General features: G+C 45.5%; 2 protein-coding genes across 7 annotated transcripts in view; one reads left to right on the top strand and one right to left on the bottom strand.

Annotated features, from left to right (window-relative positions):
* Window positions 1–17,969, top strand: part of clcn3 (chloride channel 3) — a 34,761-nt gene extending 16,792 nt beyond the window's left edge. For 4 of the 6 annotated variants that reach the window (XM_069172140.1, XM_069172145.1, XM_069172144.1 and 1 more), the window contains 12 exons: window positions 1,941–2,101; window positions 3,209–3,308; window positions 4,362–4,549; window positions 5,242–5,364; window positions 5,542–5,748; window positions 5,861–5,941; window positions 6,067–6,319; window positions 7,182–7,474; window positions 7,576–7,762; window positions 8,201–8,599; window positions 9,231–9,447; window positions 15,351–15,536. In XM_069172140.1, coding sequence (XP_069028241.1) covers window positions 1,941–2,101; window positions 3,209–3,308; window positions 4,362–4,549; window positions 5,242–5,364; window positions 5,542–5,748; window positions 5,861–5,941; window positions 6,067–6,319; window positions 7,182–7,474; window positions 7,576–7,762; window positions 8,201–8,599; window positions 9,231–9,447; window positions 15,351–15,441 — 2,300 coding nt within the window. In that variant the 3' untranslated portion in view covers window positions 15,442–15,536. Of the gene's footprint in view, window positions 1–1,940; window positions 2,102–3,208; window positions 3,309–4,361; window positions 4,550–5,241; window positions 5,365–5,541; window positions 5,749–5,860; window positions 5,942–6,066; window positions 6,320–7,181; window positions 7,475–7,575; window positions 7,763–8,200; window positions 8,600–9,230; window positions 9,448–11,022; window positions 11,099–12,668; window positions 12,710–15,350 lie in introns of all 6 variants that reach the window. The other 2 variants (XM_069172142.1, XM_069172146.1) reach the window with 2 other exon arrangements.
* Window positions 17,970–21,130: 3,161 nt separating this feature from the next.
* mfap3l (microfibril associated protein 3 like) lies at window positions 21,131–26,305 on the bottom strand. The gene is made up of 3 exons (XM_069172147.1): window positions 26,163–26,305; window positions 24,217–24,611; window positions 21,131–22,334 (listed from the first exon to the last, which is right to left on the bottom strand). Exons 2-3 carry the CDS (start codon window positions 24,530–24,532, stop codon window positions 21,346–21,348), a joined length of 1,305 nt encoding a protein of 434 aa, XP_069028248.1. The 5' UTR covers window positions 24,533–24,611; window positions 26,163–26,305; the 3' UTR covers window positions 21,131–21,345.
* Between the last annotated feature and the right edge of the window lie 463 nt (window positions 26,306–26,768).

The raw sequence follows: 26,768 nt of genomic DNA on the forward strand, positions 1-26,768 counted from the left end.
TATCTGTCAGGTTGTTTTCAGTGGAGAAATTTGACATTTCTCTGAAAATCTAAAAACAACAAGAAAAAGTTGCGTTCTTTTTCTTAAAGCTCTACTTACTTACAGAGAAACACCGTCCAGAAGGGTTTCGGTTTTACTCTCAGCAGTGAGACTGTCGACTCTTTCAGTCGGAAACAGTGTGTGAAACATTTCCTTCAGGCGTGGTTACTTTTTTATTAAAAACAACCTTCAATTAATACAAGTCGCGCTTTGTGTCCAAGCAGCAGTTTAGTGAGCTTCTCCTTCTGCTTCATCGGGTGAGGTCACATTTAGTCTGACACTCTCGGTAATTACACCCCCGCGTGTACATGTACTAATAAGATATTTTTAAATGTGCTCGGACAGGAAGAACGAGCTGCTCTCGTCGTCTCACACACAACGCGATTCTTCTCTTTGTGTTCTTCTGGAGCCGTGAAAAGTTTTGTTCCACACAATCCTCCCTTTTGTTCGGCAGATGGATATTTGTGTCGTCAGAAGTAGGAACCTTCAGCTCCGTTGTTCCTGACGGCTTCAGATGTCAGACGGAGGGTTGGGAATGGATTAAAAACACGCTGCGGTGTATTTGAGAAGAAACTGGCTCCTCTCTTCATGTGTGAAATATTGTCTCTGCGTTATGAGGTTGAGGTGGATTTCTAACTCGGCCTTCGCTTCGTCAGACTGAACACACCGACATCCTGCATCTCATGTCGCTGCACTGAATTACAGAATCCAAAACAATCTCTGAAAGGTCAGCGGACAATGTTTGCTTTGTTTGGTGTTTTTTTTTTTTTTTTTTCTCTCTGCTCATAATTGATATGCGCTCTAACTAATTCAGTCATGTTAAAGTCATTACTTACTGACTGCACATGGTTATCTGGTCTCCAAGGAGCTGCGTTGTCCAGTTGGCCAATACAGTATAGATGAAGCTTTTATTCTTCTGAACAGGGGATTTTAGGAAAACCCTCAAATATATAAATGTAATTAAAATTTAATTTTGTAGTTTTAACAAGCTTAGTTTGTACAGAAAGAGGGTTTTGTTTAAGTTGCTGATTGAAAGTGGAAATGTCCAAAATGTAAAAAACAAAAAAGAAGCATCCATCCACCCATCCACCCACCCATCCATCCATCCATCCATCCATCCATCCATCCATCCATCCAGGCGGTGATCTGCAGAGAGAATCTGAAAACTGCTGCCTGCGAGCTTCTTTCTTCGCCCTGAATTCTCCAGTGTCGGTGTGATTATCTGCATAAAACACAGAGAAGGTTTCCTTCGGGCTTCTCAGCAGAGTTTCCTCGTCCAGATGCAGCAGTGCAGATGAGTTTCCTGCTCCGGTGTCGTTCTTGTTCCTGACGAGGAGACGGACTGCAGCGCAGCAACGGGCTCGTTAAAATCTCGCCGGCGACTGCGCCGCGATCTCCGCAGTGTTTCTGAAGCGCTGGATAAATCCAGGAGGAGCGGCTCTTAACGTGCAGCCGGCTGCAGGCGACACCGCGATGCATCTCTTTTCCTCTTTCTGCGGCAGAGCGGACAAAATATTGCATCGCGAGCTTTTTCGGATTCTTGCAGTGTGATCGGTTTAATGGCTCATTTTCACACCGAGGACTCGTTTATGTGGAAAAACCTCATAAGAACAATTTGCCGGTGCTTGTTTTCACATTGCAGAGATGCACGAGAGAGCATGATCGGTAAAACCTGACATGTTTCTTTATTTATTTGCATGCTCAGACATATTTCATTGTTGAGGAGGACTCACGGTTTTGAACCTGAAGAGCTCACAGTATACACTCACTTCAATGAGATCACTTTTCCACATATAAAAAGAAACATGTTGAATTAGAGGTTCATTTTCTTTTCTTTTTTCCTTTTTTTTTTTAAAGTAAATTCTTCTAATCATACCTCTCCACTGTCTCTCTGCCTTCAGGCTCTAACTACGCCATGACGAACGGGGGCGGGGCACCCAGCACCACCACCCACCTGCTGGACTTCCTGGAGGAGCCCATCCCGGGCGTGGGCACCTACGACGACTTCCACACCATCGACTGGGTCCGCGAGAAGTGCAAGGACCGCGAGAGACACCGGAAGGTGAGGACGGCTGAAACGAAACCTCAAGACTTCAACATTTAAAAACAATCTCGGCGTGCTTCAAACAAGCTGTCGAGCAGTCCGATCAAATCTGAACGCGACAAAAATGTTTCATTTTCTGACACCAAGGAAAGGAAGGAACCTTTTGAACACCGGGCTGATAACTGGATGACTCGCACACGTTTTAGGGTTTCAGATATCACAAACAAGTAGTTTGTCTGAAGGCCTTTAATAAACAAATGTATAAAAAAACGCCCCCAGATTTATTTTGCATCAAATGATTCCAACTAATCCGCAGACTTTTAACAGGCATCCTCGTGACTTCCCAGTTCACAAAAGCTTTGATGTTCGCTGGGGTCAGCGCAGGAAATGTTGCGTCACAGGCTTCCTGCTGTAGCAGCAGTGAGTTCGGATCACACAAAAGAAGAAGTGGGTAAGACGGGATCAGCAGTTTGAGCCCCTGCGGTGCAACGAAGAAGGAAAATAACACGGAAATCAAAACTTCACAAGCAGAAAATCCCCTTAAAACGAGTATCAGATATCAAAGACACTTTAAGCTTTTTTTCTTTTTAAGAATATTGATATTTGAGCCAACCACTACATTTAAGGTCAACAGAATTAATTCCTAAAACATTCCTTGTGTCCACTGCTTAGATTTTTTTTTGGAGCTTCATGTCTTCTGCCGGCCTTCATCAGCACTCTGAGACCAACATCAACACCAACAAATGAACTTCACAGCTGCAGGATGAATGGACGACTGTCCTCTCCCTGCCTGTGCATCTCGACCCGCCTCTGTCAACACTTCTATCCAAATATTAACACAGTGTTTTATTGCGGGACTCCAGGAACTGACAATGCTGTAATTTGAATTCTGTGGTTTTATAACCGGGTCTTATCGGCCACACAGGAATCGCTGTAATCAGCTGCAAATCACATCGCTGCAGTCGATCGCTGAACTACTTTTCATTCATAAACTTTTGACCCGCTTCCATTTCTGCCAGTTTGAGTCCATCTAACGAAACGTTTCCTAAATGTTTGACTCTTTTAAAAAAAAAAAAAAAAAAAAAAAAATTGCTGCTTGTTTTTTTGTGTTTTGTGTGTGTACAGATCAACAGTAAGAAAAAGGAGTCGGCATGGGAGTTCACCAAGAGCCTGTACGACGCCTGGTCCGGCTGGCTGGTGGTGACGCTCACCGGGTTAGCATCAGGTAACACACACACACACACACACACACACACACACACACACACACACACACACAGCCATTATCTCCTCCGCTGGTGACTCTCACATGCTTCGCCTCGGGCAGCTCACGCTCAGTCTTTCTCTTTCTCTCTCCTTCACTCACTTCTCAGAAGCGCACCGTCTCTCCTGCAGGTCAAACCTCTAAAAAAAAAAAAAAAAAAAAATCCCACAGATTATTTATGTTTTTTATGATTTCCGGTGGGAAAGCTTCTCAAAGATTCCAGGCAACGAAGGGTTATTCACGTTCTCCTCAGAAAACGTTATCAGGGGGGGAAAAAAACCCTCTGATGCTTCTTTGCCAGGTTTCATTCAGCATTTTCATTGTTTCTTTTGATGAGGCTGCTACAAACAGAGGCTCATATAACGCCTGGCACTGTGTTCCAGATGATGTACTTCCCGTAGTACACTGATGAATACTGCTCTTCCACAAAAGGACTCTTACTTGTGCAGCGCAGTGTTGTGTTGTTTCAATCTGTGCGCTGCTGTTCTGCACTGACTGAATATGACCTCAGTATGTGAACACATCAACCGCCAAAATATCTGCAGCTTTAATTATTTGACCCAGAAGTTAATGTATTTTGGTGTCCTCTGTTGAACACGCTCAATAAACACACTGATGAAACACTTCTGTGTGGTGTTCATGAACATCTGCAGCTTCCTCAGACGCTTTCATTTGAGAATTCTTTGCTTCGGTGGCTCTGCCCCCTTTCCTTTACGCAGCCAAGATGGCGACCGTTTAGGGTGGAGGGTGTTCCAGCGTTTCACACTTCTTGTTTGGGGTGTTTTTGACTGCATCATCCTGGTACTTGTAGAGCACTGCATGTTTCTGTACTGAACGCACTTCTGCACTCAGAATAGTGAGTGTTGTACAGAAGTACAACATCTGGAACGCAGCATGTTGGTGTAACAGCCAAGCAACACCTCTCTCTTGTTCTCCTCTCTATCACCTCCCTGCCTTACACCCCTGTGCCCCTCCTCCTTTCCTTCCTGCTCCTCCTCCTCCTCCTCCCGCCAGGTGCTTTGGCTGGCCTGATTGACATTGCTGCTGATTGGATGAACGACCTGAAGGAGGGCGTGTGTCTGAGCGCCATGTGGTTCAACCACGAGCAGTGCTGCTGGACGTCCAACGAGACCACCTTCGCTGAGAGGGACAAGTGTCCTCAGTGGAAGAGCTGGGCGGAGCTAATACTGGGGCAGGCCGAGGTAGACCAGCACAGACATCTGCTCTCCAAAACCAACCGCCCTCCTCCTGAGGGCGTCTGGCTGTCCAACTGTGCATGAACCATTTGTCCAAATTTACGGCAAACAGAAAGTTGTTCATTTGTTTTAATTTAAGTGTTAAAGGGTCTAAAAAGACAGTCAACATTTTTCTTATGTACTGAACACGGCTCAGTGACAAAAACTAAAGGCTGTTTCCCACCGGTTCCGTCTCCGATTGCGAGTAGTAATGTTTTTTAATGACTAAAACACAATAAGCTTTTATTTATTAGTCTGTTGGCTGCAGCACGAAGTAGGAAATAACAACAATAAACACAAAATGGACACACAAAAAACTATAAACCATTTAACAGCCTTTACCCACAATGCAAGCGTTTAAAATCTAGGAAACCAAATCAGGAAGCAGGCGGACAAACGCTTCGGTTGTGAAACGCTCCCGGTGGGATACGAAGCCGTGAATACGACCGAACAAACGCTGCTAGCAAGCAAAGACGCGGGCAGCGTGTTCTAGAAGAGGAAGTGGACGGAAAAGGATTTAAATCTGTATGGTGCACTCACGCGGTCACTTCTTGACGTGCTCTCGGGTGTCCGCACAAACAGTTTTGTTGTTTTTGGTGCCGTTAAGTTTTTCAGATTTGCACTCTTGAACTCCTCCCGTCCTCCTCTCCTGTCTGCAGGGTCCCGGCTCGTACATCATGAACTACTTCATGTACATCTACTGGGCTCTGTCCTTCGCCTTCCTGGCCGTCTGTCTGGTCAAGGTGTTCGCTCCCTACGCCTGCGGCTCCGGCATCCCCGAGGTGAGGTTTTCTCAATCCCCCCTTTTTTTTTTTTTTTTTCGCTGGCATCTCTCTTAAGTTGCCAAAATCTGTGTCCGAGTGTCTCCGTCTCTGAGAGTTCACGGAACAGACTTCAATCTCAGGATGCAGCACAACACTGGATGAACCTCTGAACTTCCTGTCTCCTCTCTCCTCCAGATCAAGACCATCCTGAGTGGCTTCATCATCCGGGGCTACCTGGGCAAGTGGACCCTGATGATCAAGACCATCACGCTGGTGCTGGCGGTGGCGTCCGGCCTCAGCCTGGGGAAAGAGGGCCCGCTGGTCCACGTGGCCTGCTGCTGCGGCAACATCTTCTCCTACCTCTTCCCCAAGTACAGCAAGAACGAGGCCAAGAAGCGAGAGGTGAGAGAGGAGAGCTCCTGTTTCTCCTCATCCCGTCTTATTCCAGAGATGATTATTAGACGGTAGATGACGGTTTTAGAGTCAGCTGAGGTGTGTTTGTTTCACCTCTCAGGTTCTCTCTGCTGCGTCGGCCGCCGGGGTGTCCGTCGCTTTTGGAGCGCCGATCGGAGGAGTTCTCTTCAGCCTGGAGGAGGTGCATCAACAGACTCCTCTTTAGCATCATTTCAATGCTCAGTAATCACAAACAATAACGCTCAGTGAAAATGGCAGTACAGTGAAGTGAACGTTTCCCCTGCAACTCTCCCGTCTCTCCTCCAGGTGAGCTACTACTTCCCTCTCAAGACGCTGTGGCGCTCCTTCTTCGCCGCCCTGGTGGCGGCCTTCGTCCTGCGCTCCATCAACCCCTTCGGAAACAGCCGCCTGGTGCTGTTCTACGTGGAGTACCACACGCCGTGGTACCTGTTCGAGCTCATCCCGTTCATCCTGCTGGGAGTGTTCGGGGGCCTCTGGGGCGCTTTCTTCATCCGGGCCAACATCGCCTGGTGCCGGCGGCGCAAGTCCACGCGCTTCGGTAGATACTTCCTGTTCGAGTAACAGCTCGTATGACATGTCGTTATAGTTGTGTTAAAAATACAAAGCAGCTGTGTTTGGTGCAGCTGATCAGAAACGTTTACATATTTATTTTTCTCCTTCATTGATGTTCAGTTATGGTTCAAGTCAAAGCTGCAGTCGGCATCTTTTTTTTTCTCTTAGTTTCTGGAGCTCTGTCCATGTTAAACTCATTTTTATCACTTAAAATGTGAGCGTTTTCAAAAACGGTACCTAGAACGGATAAATGTGAAAATGCTAGTTGGCCGTTTTAGTTTTTAATCCTTGAACAAACTCAAACATCTTTCCTTCAAACAAACAGGAACAAAAGAAATAAGTCATCTAATGGGAACTATTTTTTGGTTGAGTGGATTCATCACTACTGACCTATTTTCTATATCTATCTCAATACATATCTATACTCAGATTCTTTCTTCTGAACATGGAAGACTATTGTTGTACAGAAACTGCAGTAACACTGGAGACTCAAGGACGAACACCAAACATCTGCTGTGCTCGTCCAAAATTACAACAACATTATGTTGCTCAAAGTTAATGACAGAAGTCTTTATTATATTATTAACATATTATTTGTAGTCTCCAAAACGCATTTCAATAGTCAGTTATACACAGCTCATCATTTTCCTTCCAGAACTGGGCGTCTGACCTTTGACCGCGTTGACCGTTCCAGATTGATCCTCAAAAATACTCTTTGACACAGAAAGTCCCTGCGAGCACGAATGAATGAAAGCAAATGATAATAAAACGTTTACTTTCCAAGTGTTGAATTGAGGCGGCGGTCGGAGGCCTCTCTCGCTGTGACGCCGGTGTCTCCCCCTCTACAGGCAAGTACCCGGTGTTGGAGGTGATCTTGGTGGCGGCCATCACGGCGGTGGTCGCCTTCCCGAACCCGTACACGCGCCAGAACACCAGCGAGCTGATCAAGGAGCTGTTCACCGACTGCGGCCCGCTGGAGTCGTCCGAGCTCTGCCAGTACCGCAGCCAGATGAACGGCAGCAAAACCTTCACCGACAACCCCAACCGGCCCGCCGGGCCCGGCGTCTACTCCGCCATGTGGCAGCTGTGCCTGGCGCTCATCTTCAAAATCATCATGACCATCTTCACGTTTGGGCTCAAGGTGGATTTTTGTTTTGTTTTGTAGTCACGATGAAAATGTTTTAACTGCGTACGTCTTCATGGACACGCTAACGCCGGTCGCTGCCCCCCCTCCCCCATCAGGTGCCGTCGGGCTTGTTCATCCCCAGCATGGCTATCGGGGCGATCGCGGGGCGCATCGTCGGCATCGCCGTGGAGCAGCTGGCCTATTACCACCACGACTGGTTCCTGTTCAAGGAGTGGTGCGAGGTGGGAGCCGACTGCATCACTCCGGGGCTCTACGCCATGGTGGGGGCCGCCGCCTGCCTGGGTGAGTCCGCCACGACGCCGTGGTAACGCCTGGATAGAAACGCTGGTGTTAGTGAGTCAGCAGGCGCCGGTTTGTGTCAAAGATTTTTCTTCACTAAGATGAACTACGTTGTTTTTAAGGTTATTTTATTTCACTAAAAGAAGCATAAGTCCCACCAGCTTATTGTCTCTATAAAAGGGTTTTCTGAGTTCCCTTCCTTTTGCTGTATAAAATCACTGCAGGAGGCATAATGAATGAAAATAAGATTGTTTGTGATGATTTTTTTACTCACCCACTGATGTGTCCACTTTTCTCCCTGCATTGTTACACGTACCGAAGCGAGGACTGTACGTCAGCGTTTCCAGTGTTGCCTCCTCTCCTCGATCTAAAAGTCAAATATCTTTATTTGGTCTCTTTGCTCCCGGATGTGTGTCCATGTTTATTCTCGTCTCTCCGTAGGTGGTGTGACCCGTATGACCGTCTCCCTGGTCGTCATCGTGTTCGAGCTGACCGGCGGCCTGGAGTACATCGTGCCCCTCATGGCCGCCGTCATGACCAGCAAGTGGGTGGGCGACGCGTTCGGCCGGGCGGGAATCTACGAGTCCCACATCCGCCTGAACGGATACCCGTTCCTGGACGCCAAGGAGGAGTTCACGCACACCACGCTGGCCAGGGAGGTGATGAGGCCTCGGCGCAGCGACCCGCCGCTGGCCGTGCTGACGCAGGACGACCTGACGGTGGAGGAGCTGCAGGCCGTCATCAACGAGACCAGTTATAACGGTTTCCCTGTGATCGTGTCCAAGGAGTCCCAGAGGCTGGTGGGCTTCGCTCTGCGCAGGGACATCACTATTGCTATAGGTGAGGAGAGAGGAGGAGAGAGAGGGACAAACGATCAGCTATTACATGTCTAAGTGACCTTGAGAAAGACGCTGGTGCCCAGTGTGCTCCGAGTGTGTGTAGATTGGGGAAAAGGGAAGTTGCTCTGGACAGAAGCATCTGTCCAATTAGTTTAAACCATTAGGTAAATAACAAATACAATATCATTGACAGAAACGTAACAGCAGGGCGGCAACAGCAATGCAGTGATTTTTCATATTAAAAGCCCTCCAGTTTCCATCATGGTCCAGCAGCCACATGGCAGGTTTTGACTCTAGACATGTTTTCCTTTCAGAAGGAAATCCCAATCAAAGAGGAAACTCTGGATCTTCCAGGTTAAATCTCGCGTTAGAACGCTTCATTTGACACTTTTCAAACCAAATAAACATGCACGCGATGTTGAACTTCAGCTGTTTTGATTTCAGTATCGACGTGTTATTTTTCACGTAAGAGAAGCTTATTCAGCTGGTTTGGGTGGAGCTCAGCTGTGTGAATACATGTTGAGAAGCTCTCGGATAACAAAAGCTCGGAGACGCCCTGTTGTAAAGTAATGAAAAGGTCAAACATTTTCATCGCGATGTGTTAAGTCTCTCTTTTCTGCGTCTCTCGACAGAAAACGCCCGCCGCAAGCAAGAGGGCATCATGTTGAACTCCAGGGTTTACTTCACCCAGCACGCCCCCACCCTGCCGGCCGACAGCCCCCGACCCCTCAAGCTGCGCTCCATCCTGGACATGAGCCCCTTCACCGTCACTGACCACACGCCCATGGAGATCGTGGTGGACATCTTCAGGAAGATGGGGCTGCGTCAGTGCCTGGTCACTCACAACGGGTAAGTAGGAAAAAACAAACAAAGACGAGCCGTCTCAGGAGGAAGTGACGGTGCCCGTCCTCCTCCGCGTCCTCGTCTCTGGTGTGTTTTTATGACCGTTGAACCCGTCTGAGGTCGACAAAACGTCGCACAAACACATGTACACGCCGTCCGGTTGCTGCATGGGCTCCCGGATCTCTGGATCCAGCCGGTAATCTGCATGGCCTGACCTACCTAATCGCTGCGCTGCACCTCCCGAATCCTCAGATAACAGAGAGTCTCCTCAGCAGGAGGCTGAAACTAACCACAAACACATAACGGGTGTCATGTTGGGACAACGTAGTCGGTGCAGTCAGCTGACGTGAGGTTTGAATCTGAGAAACGAAGGTTTGAGGAACGGATGAATTTGAGCTAAACTCCCCAGTGTTTCCTGAGTTTCAGTCTAATTCTGGTTTTGTAGTGCGCCGCCTGCTGGTGTGGTGTAGAAACTACAAGACGGATTGAGCTCGATATATGATAAACTCCTTCTCCAGATCAGTTCTTAGTTTGCCGTGACGACTGTTAGAGAGGAACTGTACAGCAGTGTTTTGTTTTTATTTATGTCTACCTTTTTATTTATGTCTTCAATGGTGAAGCTGGTGTTATTCTGTATTTTTCTACAAACCTCACGAAAAGATCAAAATCGTCAATGTGTTAGTCGTCTCTCCATAAATCCAGTTTCTTTCCCCCGCAGTCGAATTTAATCCCTTTTGTTCCGACTCGAGAGGAACTTTGATACTTTTATGGCACCGCTTGAACATTTTTGTCATTTGTTAGCAAATTTTAATACGCAGGCTACGTGAAGACACGTTTTCATCTTCAAACACGTAACTTCTGCTCCAACATTAACATACAGTGGGAAGCAGAGGCTTCTCTGATAGCACGAGACGTTTAGGGAACATCAGTAAATCGTACCCAGATTGAATGATTATCTTTTCAAAGATGGCAGAATATTTTTCCCCAAACAGCTGGGTGGTGTAGTTTTTATCAAATCAAATTTTAAGAGTAAATAATGCATTTGTTGGGGACTATTTTTAGCTGTGAATGAATTTAGTTCTCAATATTGTTTGTAGCAGCAGGATGATTCATGTGGGATCAACTTAAGGACCCACTTTTATCAAATCTGTTGTCGTTTTTAGGCTCTAAAGGTACGAAAGGATTCAGTTAAATCAGGTGTTGAATATCAACACTTGTTGATCTGTTTGTTGTCGGTTTTGGTCTTTTCACGGGATTTCTTTTTGACATATATAGAAAAATACAGAATATTACTGGACTTAATAAAAGTTTGCTAGTTACGTACTTCCATCATAACGTGTGAAATTGATTTATAACATCAACTTTTATTGCATTTGATTGTTGTTGTGTTAATTGAGTAATTTTGAGTTCTATTTTAAGTTAACATCGAGTTATGTTCTTACTTTACGTTACACCCTGTTATGTATGTTTTGTGCTGCTGCTGCTGTCTGTTCTCTCTCTGTCTCTCTTCTGTTTGTTTATTTGTTTGTTGTTGTTGTTGTTGTTTTGGGCAGTTTACCGAGTATCGGGTGTGTGTTTCAGGATTGTTTTGGGCATCATCACAAAGAAGAATATATTAGAGCATCTGGAGGAGCTCAAGCAGCAGACGGAGCCCCTGGTGACTAGCCCCGCCCCTTTACACACGTGACCTCTCCCCCACTTTCGCACCTGTCTCTTAGGCTCCGCCTCTTAGGAGGAATGCATGAAACGTGGTGTGACAAACTGTTGACAGTTCCCGGCTAAACTTTTACACCTTCCTCCTCCTCTTTTCTCGCACTTATTTATTTTATTTTATTTTTTTGTGGATTCACCTCTCATGAAGTCGTAGAGAAACATCTGTAGAAAGATGACCTCTGACCTCCATCTTCACCGCTGGTAGCCGCAGTTTCATCATGTAGAAAAGGTTTTTGTGGGTCCTGTAAAGTCGGACCTGAAAGGGAACTGTCACCCACATCACTCCAGAGCCCCTTTCAGACATGAACTTCATCACTTCATGTAAATCTGTAGGAGCAGAAAATAATCACGGTCTTTTTATTTCACACTTCAGGAGAGCTGTGATCTGGTTGCATTTTAATTTGCAATTCACACACAAAACCCTCAAACCGCAAAATAAAATGCTGACGATAAAACCACCACAGATACTCTGCCTGCATGTTTACGGATCCACAAGCCAGTGAGCAAACTCAAGTCTGCTGATGGAGTAAAAAGAAAAGCACGGAGGTGGAGTCGTGACGCTTTAGTCAAAGTTTTCCTGGCTCAGATGAGGACAAATCATAGTTTTAGTTTTTCTCTTTTAGAAAAAGTTCAGAGCCTTTTTAAACGTGAGAAGAAGAAAAACTCTGCATAAGAAATTCAAGTTTCTTAATGCATATAAACATTCAAATAGGACAGTTCACATATAAGCAGTGAAACTAGTCAAAACACACAAGTTAATGCAAGTAGTAAATATAAAATCATAATTAAACCTGTGAAAATAATCATTGAAATGAAAAATAAGGTCAAATCAATGAGGAAATAGAACATTTTGAAATGTAAATATCATAAAATATATGTTTAAATACAATAAATAATGGCAAAAAACACAACTGTGTTGTAAGTGGCTGTAAAAAGTTGTCATTTATTTTAGGCTTTTCATTGATATAATTTGTCCATAATTTTTTATCAGATCTCTTCAACAAATTCTCAAAATTGTAGTTTTCATTTTCAGATTTTCTAATAGTGACAGCGAACATCCAAACATCAGTTTACAACCTCAACACGCAGCTTTATTAGACGTCGACCAGTCAGATGAAGTCGCTGATGTCTGAAAAGGGCTCCCGTAGATTCCCAGAGTGCACCTGGGCACCTCATCCCGTCAGTAGCTCAGCTTTGTGCCACTTCATGCCAGATTGTTCTTCCAGCTACATTTTCTGACCCTCTTTAAATCTGTAGCAACGTTGGTAGTTTCAACGTGTTTTGGAGCAGGATGGTGATCGATCAGCGGTCGTAGCTCCTCAGCATGTCTGCGCTCGTGTTTCCCACCTTCCTCTCGCATCAGTAGTCGCTCATTTCATCTTCACACTTCAACCTACTTCGGTTCTCTGCCTTCATTAACGACTGCTTCTGTTTTCTTTTTTTCTTTTTTGAATCCCCCTCCTCCTCCTCCTCCTCCCCCCCCAACTCTCTCGTTTCGCCCCGGGCCTCCGCAGATCGACGACATCTGATGTCCGTCGCCATAACAACCACTTCGGCGAGTAGCTAGCCGCCTTGGGAAAGCGGACGGACATTGTTTTGATGTTATTTTCTTTGGAGGGTGTTTGCTGCTAGGAGGGAGGAGATGTGCAGCGCTGCCATTCATTCACACCGCGCCCTCATTCTTGTAGCGGCGGTGCGCGTGGTGCAGCGGCGTTGTGGTGGTGCTTGGTAGAGTTGTAGCGTAGCTGGTCAGTGTGTGTGTGGTGAGACCCTGATGAAGTCATTACTAATCTCCTGCTTTCACCTGGCGATGTTTTCCTCTCGGCCGGCAGCAGCACGCTTTCTTCCAGAGAGATTCAACGGATTTTTACCGTCTCGAAAAAAATAAAACCGAAAAGCTGAATTATTTCTTGTAAAGAGTCGAAGGCTGGAACGACTTATGTTCCGCCGGAAACATTTAGAACCTCTTCAATAGCCTCGTGAAAAATGAGTCAAGTTTAATTATATTGCAGTTATAGTCAACATAAGTTGATTTAAGTTGCAGCACAACATCAGTCAGTATTAAGCCAAAACAACACACCAGGATAAACAGAAGCAGTGTTCAATATTAGGATTTCTTTTTTTTTTGTATTATGAAATTTGCCCAAATCTGGAAATGCCAGTGAGAATAAATCAAACCGTACAGAAATACAAACGTTACTCACAATAATCAATAAGTAACTTCAAAAAACAAATAATAAAAACAGCAGTAATGAAGAGACAATCAGCATCATCAGTCCATCGTTACAGGAGAAATGTGCTTTTAAAAAAACACATTTATTTCTTAGCATTAAATGGCTTAAGATGAATATGAGAGAGTAAATTTAAATGAGCAGACAACAAGTAGATGGTGTCTACGAGTGTTTTATTTATTTTTGGACATAAATGGCCAAACCGACCAAGATGGAGATTCATGTCTGAAAACATCCTCGTGATCCTGAAACAGGAGGCTTCGTCACCTTCGAAACAGGTTGTCACATATTCAACTTTTTTTTTTTTTTAAACTTTGTCAGATAGTTTGATTTAAATCCTTTCAGATGATCCACAATGAGGGAAAAAAAAAATAGCAAACATCAAAGAAGTGACGTGTGATGGTCGGTTGTGATTGGACATATTTGCAGAGCGTAGATACTGAGCTTCTTTTTTTTCCGCCTGAGGAACACAGTGCTGTAAACGTAATTCTAGGTACTAATTTTAAAAAGTCTGCACTAGTTTTCTCTCTGGAATAAGAGCGAGACTCTGCTGGTGTGACGAGGAACATCGAGTTCAGCCTCCTTCTCCTGGTTGTCTCTCTGCTCTCCACCTGGTCCGATCAGCTGCTCTCCCTCAGACCCGGGTTCACCTGTTTGGTTCAGCTCATCTCAGCTGAAGTGTTTTTTAGTTGTTGTTTTTTTTTTGGACCCGGCTCTGTAGCAGACCTTCCTCTCACCGCTGCATCTCCGCTTCAGACGCTTCCCTCCTCCTCCTCTTCCTCACCGGACCTCAGACTGCATCCTCGGCCGGATTCGGGAGCGCTCGCTCAGAGCCGGCGCTCTCGAATCGGCAGGAATTATCTCGACTGTTTCAGAAATGTTAATGTGCTCCGCGGGACGAGAAGAAGAGACGAGTCCAATCGCAGGAGTCAGAAAGCGTTCCAGTTTATCACGACTCGCGTCTCCACTTGCAAAAGTGTAAATTTTAGACTTCAAGCTTCGAAATGCTGTTTTTGTCCGGTTGATTTGACCTCTGACCTTTACCTCCCTGAGTTTTGCCTCTCGGGCTTCACACAAGCTGCTCTTGAACCTGAACAAAATCCCTTTTTTAAAAAAAAAATTTTGCTCAGTATTTGGTCTTTTACAATTAATATTCTCCTAAATAAAAAATAAAAAAAGATGGGATTTAGACATCAGTTAAATATAAGACGACATCATCTATCATCAAGTGCCGGTTTCTATAAATAAAAGTAGTAGTAGACGTTACTTCGCTTGTAAAAGAAAATAGTAAGAGTCGTAATAAACTGGAATTATTCTTGTTAATGAAGTCTGTTTATCATTTTATTTAAATTTGACATTATCATCTATATTTAATATCACTTGTTGCTGCGACTTAAAGACAAAGTGGAGATTTAAATTGATCCGAATCAAAAAACCTTAAAAACAGCTTGTGACTCCTGTGATGGAAACGTCTCCTCTTCTCGTCCCGCTTCACGAGGATCGAACTTCCACTTCCTGTTCTCCCCTGTAGGATCCAGCTCCTCTTTTTATTTTTTTTTATTTTTTTCTCACCAGCTTTTAGGAGTGAAAACAAAAAAACGTGTCTGAAATGACACCCTGCTGTTTCTGAGCTGCCTTCATCCCCCCGTTTCCTGCGGTTACTCACTCCCTCCTCCTCCTCCTGACTTTTACTTCCTCAGGGATTCGTGTTTTTGTTGGCTTTGTCTGCGTCCAGATAGTTCATGTTTTTATATAATTCATATCCAATTAACCAACCAATCAGATTTTTTATTTTGCGTTCCTGGACGCGTCATCGCCATCTGAAAAAAAACAACAACCTGCCAACAAAAACAGGAAGTAGATTTCTCTCCTGCTCTCCAGATGCAGATGTCCATTACCTTCTTCCTCTGGTCTCTAAATGTCTTCTTCTGTCCCCGTCCTCCTCCCCTCTGTCTCCCCCTGCAGGCGGCTTCTTGGTATTATCACAAAAAAAGATATCCTGCGTCACATGGCTCAAATGGCAAACCAAGACCCAGAGTCCATCATGTTCAACTGATCCGCTCCTTCCAGGACGGCTGGGGGGGAGTGGGAGAGGACGGCGTGGAGGAGGAAGAGGAGGAGGAGGAAGAGGAGGTGGTGTGCCTCCTGAACGGCTCCATTCTCTGACATTTGGACCCCCGTTTTTTTTTTTTTTGTTGTTGTTTGTTTCATTTTAGTTGAAAGCTTTGTAGACCCTGAACCCCGCCGATGGACTGCGTCCCTCAGAGACTTACCGGCCGCCAAGAAACACGGGACTTTGTCCTCATCGTCCGGCCGCTGAGGTCACGGCGAGGTCACGGGCTGAAGCACACACACACACAAGGAATGCACTTTTTACACACACACACACAAAATCAAACAATACACACTTTTGCACCTGCAACATGCATGCTGTCTCTCCACACACGCACACACACACTCACACGCACACACACACGCGCGCACACACACACGCGCACACACACACACACACACACACACACACACACACACACACACACACACACGAGACTCACCCGACCTGTAAAGTTCCCCCCATTTGCACTCTTCATGTGCCTCACCCTTGTCCTGTCTCCGTGGTGGACGCCGCCTGGCTGGGGTCAAAGGTCAGAATGAACCGCCGAAGAGGGACGCGATGAGGGACCTTGACACCTCCAGGCTCTCGTTTAGATTTAACAAAACCAACAAACAAACAAACACCTCACACCCGCTCACACCTGACCTGTCCGTCCTCCAGAGAAATACGTTGTTTACTTGTGAATTGTGTGTGTGTGTGTGTGTGTGTGTGTGTGTGTGTGTGTGTGTGTGTGTGTGTGTGTGTGTGTCTCCTTAGCGCAACTACATTCCAGCCAGGTTACCATGGGAACGGAGATGACGTGCACCTGCTCGTCGCCTCTCGTCATCGTGCTCCCCCCGGGTTAGGCGTGCGTGTGCGTGTGTGTGAGGAGGGAGAGACCGATGGTACCGTACACGTATTTCAAGAACAAAAATGTTCCTCATTCAGGAGGAAGAACGAGAGAACGTCAGACCTTTTGTGAGCGTTTTCATTTCTGAGCCAGCTTGAGGTGTGTGTGTGTGTGTGTGTGTGTGTGTGTGTGTGTGTGCGTGTGTGTGTGCGTGCGTGCGTGCATGTGTCCCGTCCATTTCTTGAGGCTGAAGGGGGGTCGAGTGTGTACGTAAAGAGAGAGGAAAAAAAAAAAAAGAAAGTAAAAAGTGTTTCAAGTTGAGTTTGACTTTGTCGCAGAAAAGAATAAATCAAACGTCCTTTTTCTCACTGCAACCGTTAAATGATCGATTTCTCTGATCGATTTCAGCTCGAAACGAAACAAAACTGGAATTCTGTTCTGTTGAAAGAAGACGATCCCTGTAATCTGTCTTCAGGAAACAACGCCTCGTCCTTTCAAAGTAAAAGCTGTCGGATGATCTCACTGATTCAACACTCAACACTCCGACATGACTTAAATGAAGACTATTAACACTTTACGACATGCTTTAAAAATGACAAATTACAAGGAATCAACACCAATAAAAAAAGATATTAAACTAACCTTCTTATTTAATGTAATTGTCAATTATTTTTCAATGAAAGAAAGATCGATTTTGTTTTATTTGTTTTGTCCAAACAGAAACGTTAAAGATGAAACCATTAAATGTTCAGCAGGAGTCGCTTCATAAATTGGTTGAATTATTCAACATTTAACTGAAATAGGAGTTTAAGACTTTAAAACGTTCCTACAGACTCCATGTTGATGTCCAAACACGTAAAACAAGTCCAACCTCTTCTGTAGATTTAACGTCAGCCCTTAAAACCAAGCAAAGTATGTTTTCCGGCCGATTTGTGAACATTAAAACTGGAAAAATGTGAAACGGACGATAAAACTGGTGAAAATAGTGGAAAATGTGAACGTGTGCGATTTCAACTCCTTCGTCTGTTTTGAGTTTTCAAAAATTGAAATTATTTTTGCATTTTAAAAAGATGATTAAACTTCAGCTCATGTCGTGAAAACTGTCTCTGTGAATCTGAACATCTGGCTGCATCTGCCCTCTGCTTCCGTCTACAGCTGTTTTGTTTTTGTTTTTTGTTTTGTTTTCTGTTCGCCACATCTGCCGAGTGGCCAAACGTTTCTCGTCTTCGTCTCCCACGTTGCCATCGAACGTCTTGACGAGCCGAGTGGACGGGACGAAGAGACGCGAAGGTGAGGTGGGGACAGACGGTAGCACCTTACCTGTGTGTGTGTGTGTGTGTGTGTGAGGGGCGGGTGGGTGTCGTCCTGGCCGGACAGCGAGCAGAGCGTCGTCTTTGTTCACCAGTGTTGTTGCCTAACGTTGTATTTCATACTGATCTCGATGTTTTTTTCCTCTTTTAATTTTATTTTTTAATTTTTTTTATTTATGGATAGTGTTAATAGAGTTGTGCATTATTATTATTATTATAAAGAAGAATTCTATGTATAATTACATTGATTGTTTGATTGTACATTTAAAACAAAATACGTAAAGATTAAATTTTGTTTTAAATTAAAAGAGAAAAAGGTTTAAGTTGCACAGTTTGGTCTCGGTGCATAATTTGATGCAGTTTTTTTTTCCAATATTTGTGACAATATCAATATTGAAATACTAAAAATGTTGTCCACTAAAAGTCCACTTTATATTAAATATTTAGCTTTTTCTGGAGCTTTTGACTGCATCTTGTGGTCTTCTTCGGCAGAGGAGGTTCTTCTTTTGGTGGAGTTTGAAGGAGAAACGGTCAAACTCAACTTATCCATCATCGTGGACACAAAGTCCCTGAAATCAGAGAACGTTTCGTCGACAGTAAACACGACTTCAGGCCGGACAGTTTTGGATGTTCAGTGAGCTTCGATGCCGAACAGGAAATGAATGAATGAGCATTAAAGAGGAAACCTTTCTGAAAAACACTTCATCTTTAAACTTTTACCCGTGAACATCAGTCTATTGGTACGAAAACACTTCTCAGTCCTAAAAAGCATTGAATTAATTCCCTTTCAAAGGCCTTTAAAGTTGTTATAAAGTCTTAAATATTTTCTCTCCGCTGCTGTTCTTCACATTCATCAGTTTAAAGCCCGACGACATGTCATCTACTATCACTTGTGACAAAATAATTTACATTTTGGAGCTAAAACCAGTAAATATTTTACACATTTCTCTGAAAGAACAATTGAAACAATGAAAATAACCGCAGATCAGTTTGTTTTGGATGAAATAATCACTTAATTGTTGCATTTTGTTCACTGTATTTTGTCACCAATTCTCCTTATCAGGAATTGTTAAATCGTGCTGTAAATTGTGATGTAATATCAGTTTATTTCGCAGGTATAGATGACGGATGGGTGGATTTCATCAGCTTCTGTAAATAGTCGGCAGGTCCAGAGATCAGAAGTCTCGTCCTCGTGTCCCGTTACGCATCCATCATTCATGACTTCTTTCTGTTCTCCTGCTGTTTTCAGCCCAGGTTTACGCACCAAACTCCATTTAAAAATCACAGGTTTGAAGCTCTTCGCTGGAGTTGAAGTCCAGTTTCCGTGTTTAATCAGCGAGATTTGTTTTCCAGGAAAGATTATAAACCTTTCGGCACATTTTCTGTCCGTTCCCTTCTCGCCGCGTGCCGACCTTTGTTCTCCTCTCGGCAGATCCGTTTCCCTCCGTGACCTTTGTGTCACAGCGGAGAGGACAGTCTTGTAACCATGGCTACCGCCGGCATGACGACGAGTGTTGCTGACATTCTTAAGGCTGCAGCAGCTCCTCGGGTTTTGGACGCCAGAAACAAACAAAACCTTGAACGGGTTTGAAAATGGACCAAATTTCAAGAGTGCAACCTGCACACTCTGGGACGGTTTAGTTTTCGAGTTCTCGTTGACCTTTTTAATATTAAATGTTTGTAGCTTTGTTCGTTGCCCGCGAGTTCAAATCAGAGCAGATTGATAGAATTTGATGGATGAGACTCGAGACGTCTTCGATACCACTGAAGTATCAGTGAAAAGTTTACATTCAATATGCGGATTTATTTCGTTGCCTCTTTACTATTATTATTATTATTACAGTATTCCTGTAAAAACCCTTTCTTTTAATACTTTTGAAGTTGACTTTTGATCCCTGTTGTGCTACAGTGGCAAATGTTTTTTTTACTTCTCTTCTGGTTCTTTCTTCTTCTCCTGTTTAATAGGTGACGGTAGGCTGCCTCCCGTGGTTCCATTTAATCCGGTCCGAGATCACTTGTCTGGGTCCAGACCGTCGTTCGAGGCTCCTTCCACACCGGCTGGTTTGGTTCAGATCAAACCAGGTAGGTGTGACTAAAGATGCACTAAAAAAAACAAAAGATACTGCAGCCTCCATTCAATGGAAATCCCCTTTAAAGGGATGCTGTTGGAAAATAGTCATTAAAATCCCCTAAAACGAACTGGAAGGAAAGATAAGACATTAATAATAAGAGAAGACATTAATAATAATCTTAATAAGAGAAGACATTAATAATAATCTTAAGACAATAATAAGACATTAATAATAATCTTAATAAGAGAAGACATTAATAATAATCTTAAGACATTAATAAGAGAAGACATTAATAATAATCTTAATAAGAGAAGACATTAATAATAATCTTAAGACATTAATAAAACTAGTGTTCACGGCTGATTCGCTACAAAAATAACATTTCTATAATATGCCGACATTTATGACCAATTATAAAACTTGCAAAACCAAATTAATAAATGGACAAAACAAATCTGACCAAACTGTGGACACCATGTTGTTGTTGTTTTTTTGTTTTTATCACATCACTTCCATTTTATTTCACTACAAAAAAAAAGAGGCATCTCAAGAGCACCAGTAAAAGCAGAGCGGTTCATCGCTAGTCGGCCGAGCAGAGGAGGAAACGAGGAGGAAGCGAGGAGGAAGCGAGGAGGAAGCGAGGAGGAGAGCTTTTTAAGTCCCAGAGAAAGATGTGGAAGATCTCCGACGTCCACTTTGAACACATGCAGCGGGAACACGACTGGACTGGGAAAGCCTCGGAGTGAGCAGGACGACGTCGGGTCAAAGGTCAAACGGAAAAACAAAACTAAGAAAACCTACAACGGCAGAATGACGCAGGAGAACGAAAGCTTGCTCGTCTCTACGGCGGGAAAACGAAGACGAAAAGACTTCTGCCTAAACTAGCTGAGAAACCAAATCACAGCACGGCGGCTAATAATGTAATAACACTCTTAAAAAGGTCTCGAGGGAAACGAACAAACTGCGTTGTGATCAGGGAGAATCTTCGGCTCGCTCACGGCTTCACCGATTCTTTTCTGGTTGTTGTTGTTTTTTTTGTTTTTTTACAATCATGAAAATGTGACCAAACTCTGAGTATTTTTCAGTCCAGCATGCATCAGGAGGTCGCGGGAAAACAACGACATGAAAAGGAGCTTGAGGCAGATTTCTGGAGTGAAGTCATAAAAACCCTGCGAGAACCCCCCACCCCCCCCACCCCACACACACACCGTCTCTCCCCCCCCCCCCCCCCCCCCCCGACTGTGACGTCACCTTTCAATAACAGAGCTACTGAAGCCTCAACGCAGGAAATGTAAATTCTACAATTCTTTGCTTTGTTACATTAATAATAATATTGATTACTCCTCTCGAGTACATTCAAGCACAGAAGTGAGAGAAAGAAAGAAAGAAAGAAAAAAAAAGAAAAGAAAAAAAGCATCTAAATAGCTTCTGATTTATTGTCAGAGAATCGACCTACAAAGGTTTGAGGAGGTTAACGTTCAGAAAAAGATAAATAAAAAGGTGATTGTTCCACTCCAAAATGTGAAATTAAAAATGTTTTCTGGACCTTTTTTGTATTTTTCTTTTTTGTGTGTGTCTTCAAGTGGAAATGCATAGCAGGAGAAAACCGTTCCTCCAGGGTTGGTTGGTTTCGTCACACGTGGCTCTCGTAGAGCACCTGGCAGGGCGGGGGGTCGTTCCTCGCCTCGTCTTCGACGGCCTGTTGGGCGGTCGGCTGCTGCTGCTCCTCCTCTTCCTCTTCCTCTTCCTCCTCCTTCTCCTCCACCACCACCACCACCACCTCATCCTCCTCCTCCTCCTCGGGCTGCTCCTCGTGATGAAGAGGAGCCGGCGGCGGGGGGGAGGGAGGGGCCTCGGGCTGGGGCGGAGCCTCTATGCTGCAGCAACCTCCGACGGCGAGCGGCGGGTGGACCGACACCTGGATGGCGATGTGCTGCGGCTGCTCGTGGACGGAGGAGTTGTCGGAGTCGGCGGCGGGCGACTCGCTGCGCTCCCTCTCTCGGCCGCGCTCCCGCTCCCTCTCCTGCAGCATGGTGAAGAGGTCCCGCGGCCCGATGATGGCGACCCGGCCCGCCCCCTCCTGGTGCCCCTCGGGCGCCTGCTTCACGAAGGTGTGCCTCATCTCCTCCACGCCCACCACCTCCAGGATCTCCTCCATGAAGGTGCGGCAGTTCATGATGAGCGGCGGCAGCGGGATGCTGCGCGCCAGCTCCTCGATGTAGCGCGCGAACTCCATGGTCTTGAACTGCGTGACCTTGGCGAGCTCCAGCGTCTTGGCCGAGGTGATGATGGGGATCCGCTTGGCGATCTCGAAGGCCTTCTGCAGCTTCTCGGCGCCCTCGGTGCGGAAGAACTCGTTGATGGCTTTCTCCGTCTTCTTCAGGTGGCTGCTCATCATGCAGAGGCGCGTGACGTTCAGCGCCATGATGATGGTGAAGGTCACCAGGCACACCACCATGTAGTACACGCCCATGTCGCCGTTGGTGAAGACCACGCGCAGCGTCACCGTGCAGTTGGAGCTGCCGAGGACGTTGGACGCCATGCAGGTGTACTTGCCGCGGTCGGCGAACTCGATGCTGGTGATGTTGAGGACGCCGCTGTCCAGCAGCCACCACTTCTCACCTGCGGGGGGCGAGAGAGAGGAGGCGCTTTAAAAACCACGTTTGGTCTTCGGTGCGGTTTGAAAAACGCAACTCTTCAGGTTTTTTTTTTTAAGCACAAAGTGACAAAAATCGCTTTCAAACGACGATAAATCACCGACGACACATGAACTACTGGAGGTGCGGTTTCGGACTCTGAGGTCAAAGGTCAAACCCCGAAAAGCATGCATCTGTTTCTCTGCTGACTGATTTCACAGTGAACTCTCTGGTTTTCTAACAGGAACTCGATTTCTCAAATGTGCTTCCGTTTTAACTGAAACAAATGTTGACGGGCACAAAGTCCTTAAAGCAGCAGTGCACTCTGGGATGTCACGTTTAGAGTTCATCTCGTCCCGTGTTAGTGCGAGATGAACACATGATGTCAGACATGTTTACAGAGAACATGAAACCTGGTTTCCGTCTGTGTTTGACCTCATTAGTCCCGTTTTCAATATTTAAACTCAGGAAACACGGCTGATGTTCGCTTCACTATAATATTATATGCAATTAAATATTGTCGTGATAATCGTCCAAATCTGTGAAAATATATAGTTTGTAGTCAAATAACTGCCCTAACCCTAAAACCCGGGGATCCTCCCAACAAACCAACAACACCAGTCTGACCCCAGTTTTGATGCTAAGCTAAGCTAACCAGCTGGAGATTCAGATTTAGTCGAGTCGGATCTTTTTGACAAACTCGCAGCGAGAAAACAAACAAGCTGAATTCCCGTCTTGAGGGACGATCCTGCTGTCCATCACAGAGGAGGAAGGTTTAATGAACCGTCTTCAAAGAAGTGATTTGAAAACGCGTCTTCCACAAGCTGTCGGGGCGAGTCGAGTCACAATCGACGTCCATCGCAGATGTTCCTTCTTGTTTTCTAACTGGTCGGACGACTCAAAAGACTTCATCTGGTTTATTTCTGCTCCCGCACGGCAGATGTTGGCTGAGGGGGAGTTGCTGTTGGGCCGAGATCACAGAAGGCGTCTCTAAAATCCTCCTCGGGAGGAGCTGAACGGGCCGTCAGGAAGTGCAGCCGGGCAGCGGCCCGCCCGTCCGCCTTTTCTAACTTTAGCTCCACCATCACCTACGACGGTGCGACTGAAGTTTCTTATGAGGAAAGAGAAACACAGCTCGGGAAGATAAAGCTGCAGGTTCAGTAGCACTGCTGTGAGCTGTTCCTTCCTGCCGAGGGGAAAGTCCACCTCCATAATTATCCTCCCGACCGAGAGCCGGAGGGGTTCGTGGGTCGTAACAACAAAGCCGCCGCTTCTCCTCCCCGACGGCAGGTTTCAACAGGTCGGACCGGGAGACGCGTCACGACCGCAGACTGATCTTCCCTCCGCCACCTTCTCCAGACAACAAAGGAGGCCGTTTAAAAAAAAAAAAAAAAAAAAAAACTTCCTCCGTCGCAGTGAGAGAATAATCTGGACGAAATGTGCATTAACGGCCGGATCGTGCTCAAGAAGTCCGATTCTGCTTCGATCGAAGGTTCGAAGAAATAAAAATAAAAAAATCAATCAACACGTCGCTGAGCTGGCTGAGTGGAGGTTTTTTTTGTTTGTTTTTGTTTTACTTTATTACAAAATTAGCCTCTTTTAATCTGGTTGTTCAGTAATTAGGTGACCGTGCAGAATTTCATCCCGTTAACCTTTAGAGGAAAAGTGCAGCGTTGCCATTTTCACACGCGATCATTCATCTGCTTAATAAAGAAACGGCTCCACAGCTTCCTGAAGGAAACCCCGCCCCGCACGTTGGCGTGGAAACGCTTCGGAAAACTCACCCGAATGTTCGTTACCTCTCCGTTCTGTGAGACAACCCGCCTCTGCCGCTAATGAAAGTGTGAAAGGACAACGCTGGGCCTCACCGTTCGTCTCCGTGTCCAGACGGTCTCCGTGGGAGTTGAACCACTGAACGCTGGGGAACGGCTCTCCGGTGACGTTGCAATCAATCAGTGCGCAGCTCCCCTCCCGGGCGATGATCTGGCTCACCGTCGTGAACACAACTGGGACGAATCTGCCGTCGGTTGCGTTTCCGTTTTCCGTGCGGTTCCCGTCCGCCGAAGACGCCCCGGCGCCGCGGCAGGCGGCGAGGGACACCAGGACCAGAAAAACCAACCCGCCGGCTCCGTGCATTTTCTCCAACGGTCGGTGCGTCAGCCGAGGCGGAAGAGACTCGGTCATTCCTCCTGAGGCTCCATCCAGCAAGACCGGCTATCTCTCGACGGTGGACGTCGTCAGCTCTGCGGCATGGGACACCTCACTGGGACGAGACATAACGACTGACATTAATTAATCAGAAACGGGAGCGTCTTGCTCAGGACGCGACTTCGGCATCTGGAACCAACCGATAAACCGGCCGCTCGCTGAGAAAAGTCGCGTCGTTACCGACCGGCCGATCGAAACGTCAACATAACGTTGAAAATGTCCCCTGAAGTTGGGGGGGGAGTGAAGGTGGACCTGTTGCCACGGTTACATAATCACCCGATTGTGATTATTTAATCTTCGTAAAAACAGGCGGAGGACGCGAACAGAAAGGTCGCGCGTCCCGTGTTATTTGTGTGTGTGTTCCTGAATTATTAGGCATAGTGTCACAGAAAGACATCATTAGTATGCGTGGCAATGAAATCATCAGCTAAAAGTTCAGGATGGTGACAGTCTAACGTCGGAGGACTTTTAATATTCAGCCCAAAGATTTTGATTATTAAACAGAGAAAAAGCAGCGAGTCTTCCAAGTTTTCTCGGTTTATTTTAGTTTCGAAGACTTCATTTTTTTTTTAATCCAATAAAAGGCAGAAATGTGGAGGCGTTAGTTGTGTCCTCTCCTAAATGAAATACTCCCATGGTATTTTTGGACAACGCTGTTGGCTGCCCTGTTTCCTTCCAGTCTTTCAGGGGTTTGTATTCAGACTACTAATCCGTTCAAACAGCATTCATGATGGAAATATCTCAACCCAAAAATCTGTGTCAGCACTAAAAGCCCGTCTTGCCTGCAGTGTGTCACCGACAATGATTTTCATTCACGGTCTGCAAAAAATGTCCTTTATGAAACATCAGCTGGTCTGAAGCTTCATCGCAGCTAAAGGCAGCTAACGTTACGAGTATGAAAACTATTGCGTTTATTAATAAGGCTGGAATTTATTACTTACAAAGTGACATTTTAATTAAAAATAAATAAATTAAAAAGAAGCTTTCCCCTTGGTTATAACAGCATTTATCGCCTCGATTAGTAGGAAAACAGCCGCACCGCCACATAACGGAGCTGATCGCGGGCTCCGTCTATTTCCGCGCCGCCGCCGGAGATGACATCGTTTGTTCGCCTTCCGTGAGCCCGATAAGAATAATATAGACGTTTATAATATACGTGTTAATCACACGTTATGAAAGTTATTAGGATTTTTAAACGGTGTCATTATACTGAAACGTGAGAAAACAAAAGGAAGAGAAACACGGGCGCGGGACCCGGCTACGTGCTGGGCGGCGGTTCCAAACCGGGGGACCCTTCCAGAAGTACCGCAGCGACCCGCTCACAGACGCTCATAACGCGGCTTCTTCTTCGGTCACCGACCGACGCGTCACTCCGTCTGTAGCGGCATTAAAACAGTCAACATTACCGCAGAAAACAGTCGGAATAACAAAGAGACAAAGCGACGAATTTTATTTTATTTAAATTTTATTTTTTACCGAGAAACGCAGCGACGTTGTCTCTTCGGTAAAGAGCCCCCGTCGACGGCCGCGAATCGAGCCCCAAAAAAACAGAAGATTCTCGGGGATAAAACTGCAGGGTTTTTTTTGTTTTGTTTTTTTTACTCACGTCATGTTTTTTTTTGTCGTCGTTTGAACTCGAGTGCGTTGTCGAAAACCAAACAGTCGACGCTTCGTGGTTCGTTTTATTTCTCCTCCGGAATTTCCATCCTCCTCCTGCCGTCGTCTGTCCGCTCTGCAGCCGACTGCTGGTCCCCCATCCCCCCCTTTACCCTCCCCCTCTCCCCTCCCCCCGGCAACAGCGACGGGGTTGCTCGGGTTGCGTTGCCCGTTGCAGGAAATAAACTGCAACTAAAGTGAATATTTTCCTCATAATGAAGCCATTCTAATGTAGTTAAATAGTGAGTTTGTAAAGAAGTTTAAAAGGTGCATTAATTGCCTCTTTAATTCGTTGAACAGGATGTACACACGTGATCACCTTTAAAGTTGATCAACCTTTCCTCAGTAGTGATTCAGACTTGTCCTTATTTTTACATCCAACAAATACACAACTCCACCAGCTTTCCATTGGGGTCATTTATCTGGGTGAGTCTTTTACATCACACGGAGCTCAGCTGATTCAATTCAGCTTCAAAGTCCAAACAACTGGAATTTATGGGAAAACGAGGCTCCAAAAATAATCTGGGTGTTCATGACATGACGAAGTTTATAATAA

This window comes from Embiotoca jacksoni, unplaced genomic scaffold (assembly GCF_022577435.1).
Source record: "Embiotoca jacksoni isolate LCO1_2020_lvr unplaced genomic scaffold, fEmbJac1.0.p SCAF_51, whole genome shotgun sequence".
NCBI lineage: Eukaryota > Metazoa > Chordata > Actinopteri > Embiotocidae > Embiotoca > Embiotoca jacksoni.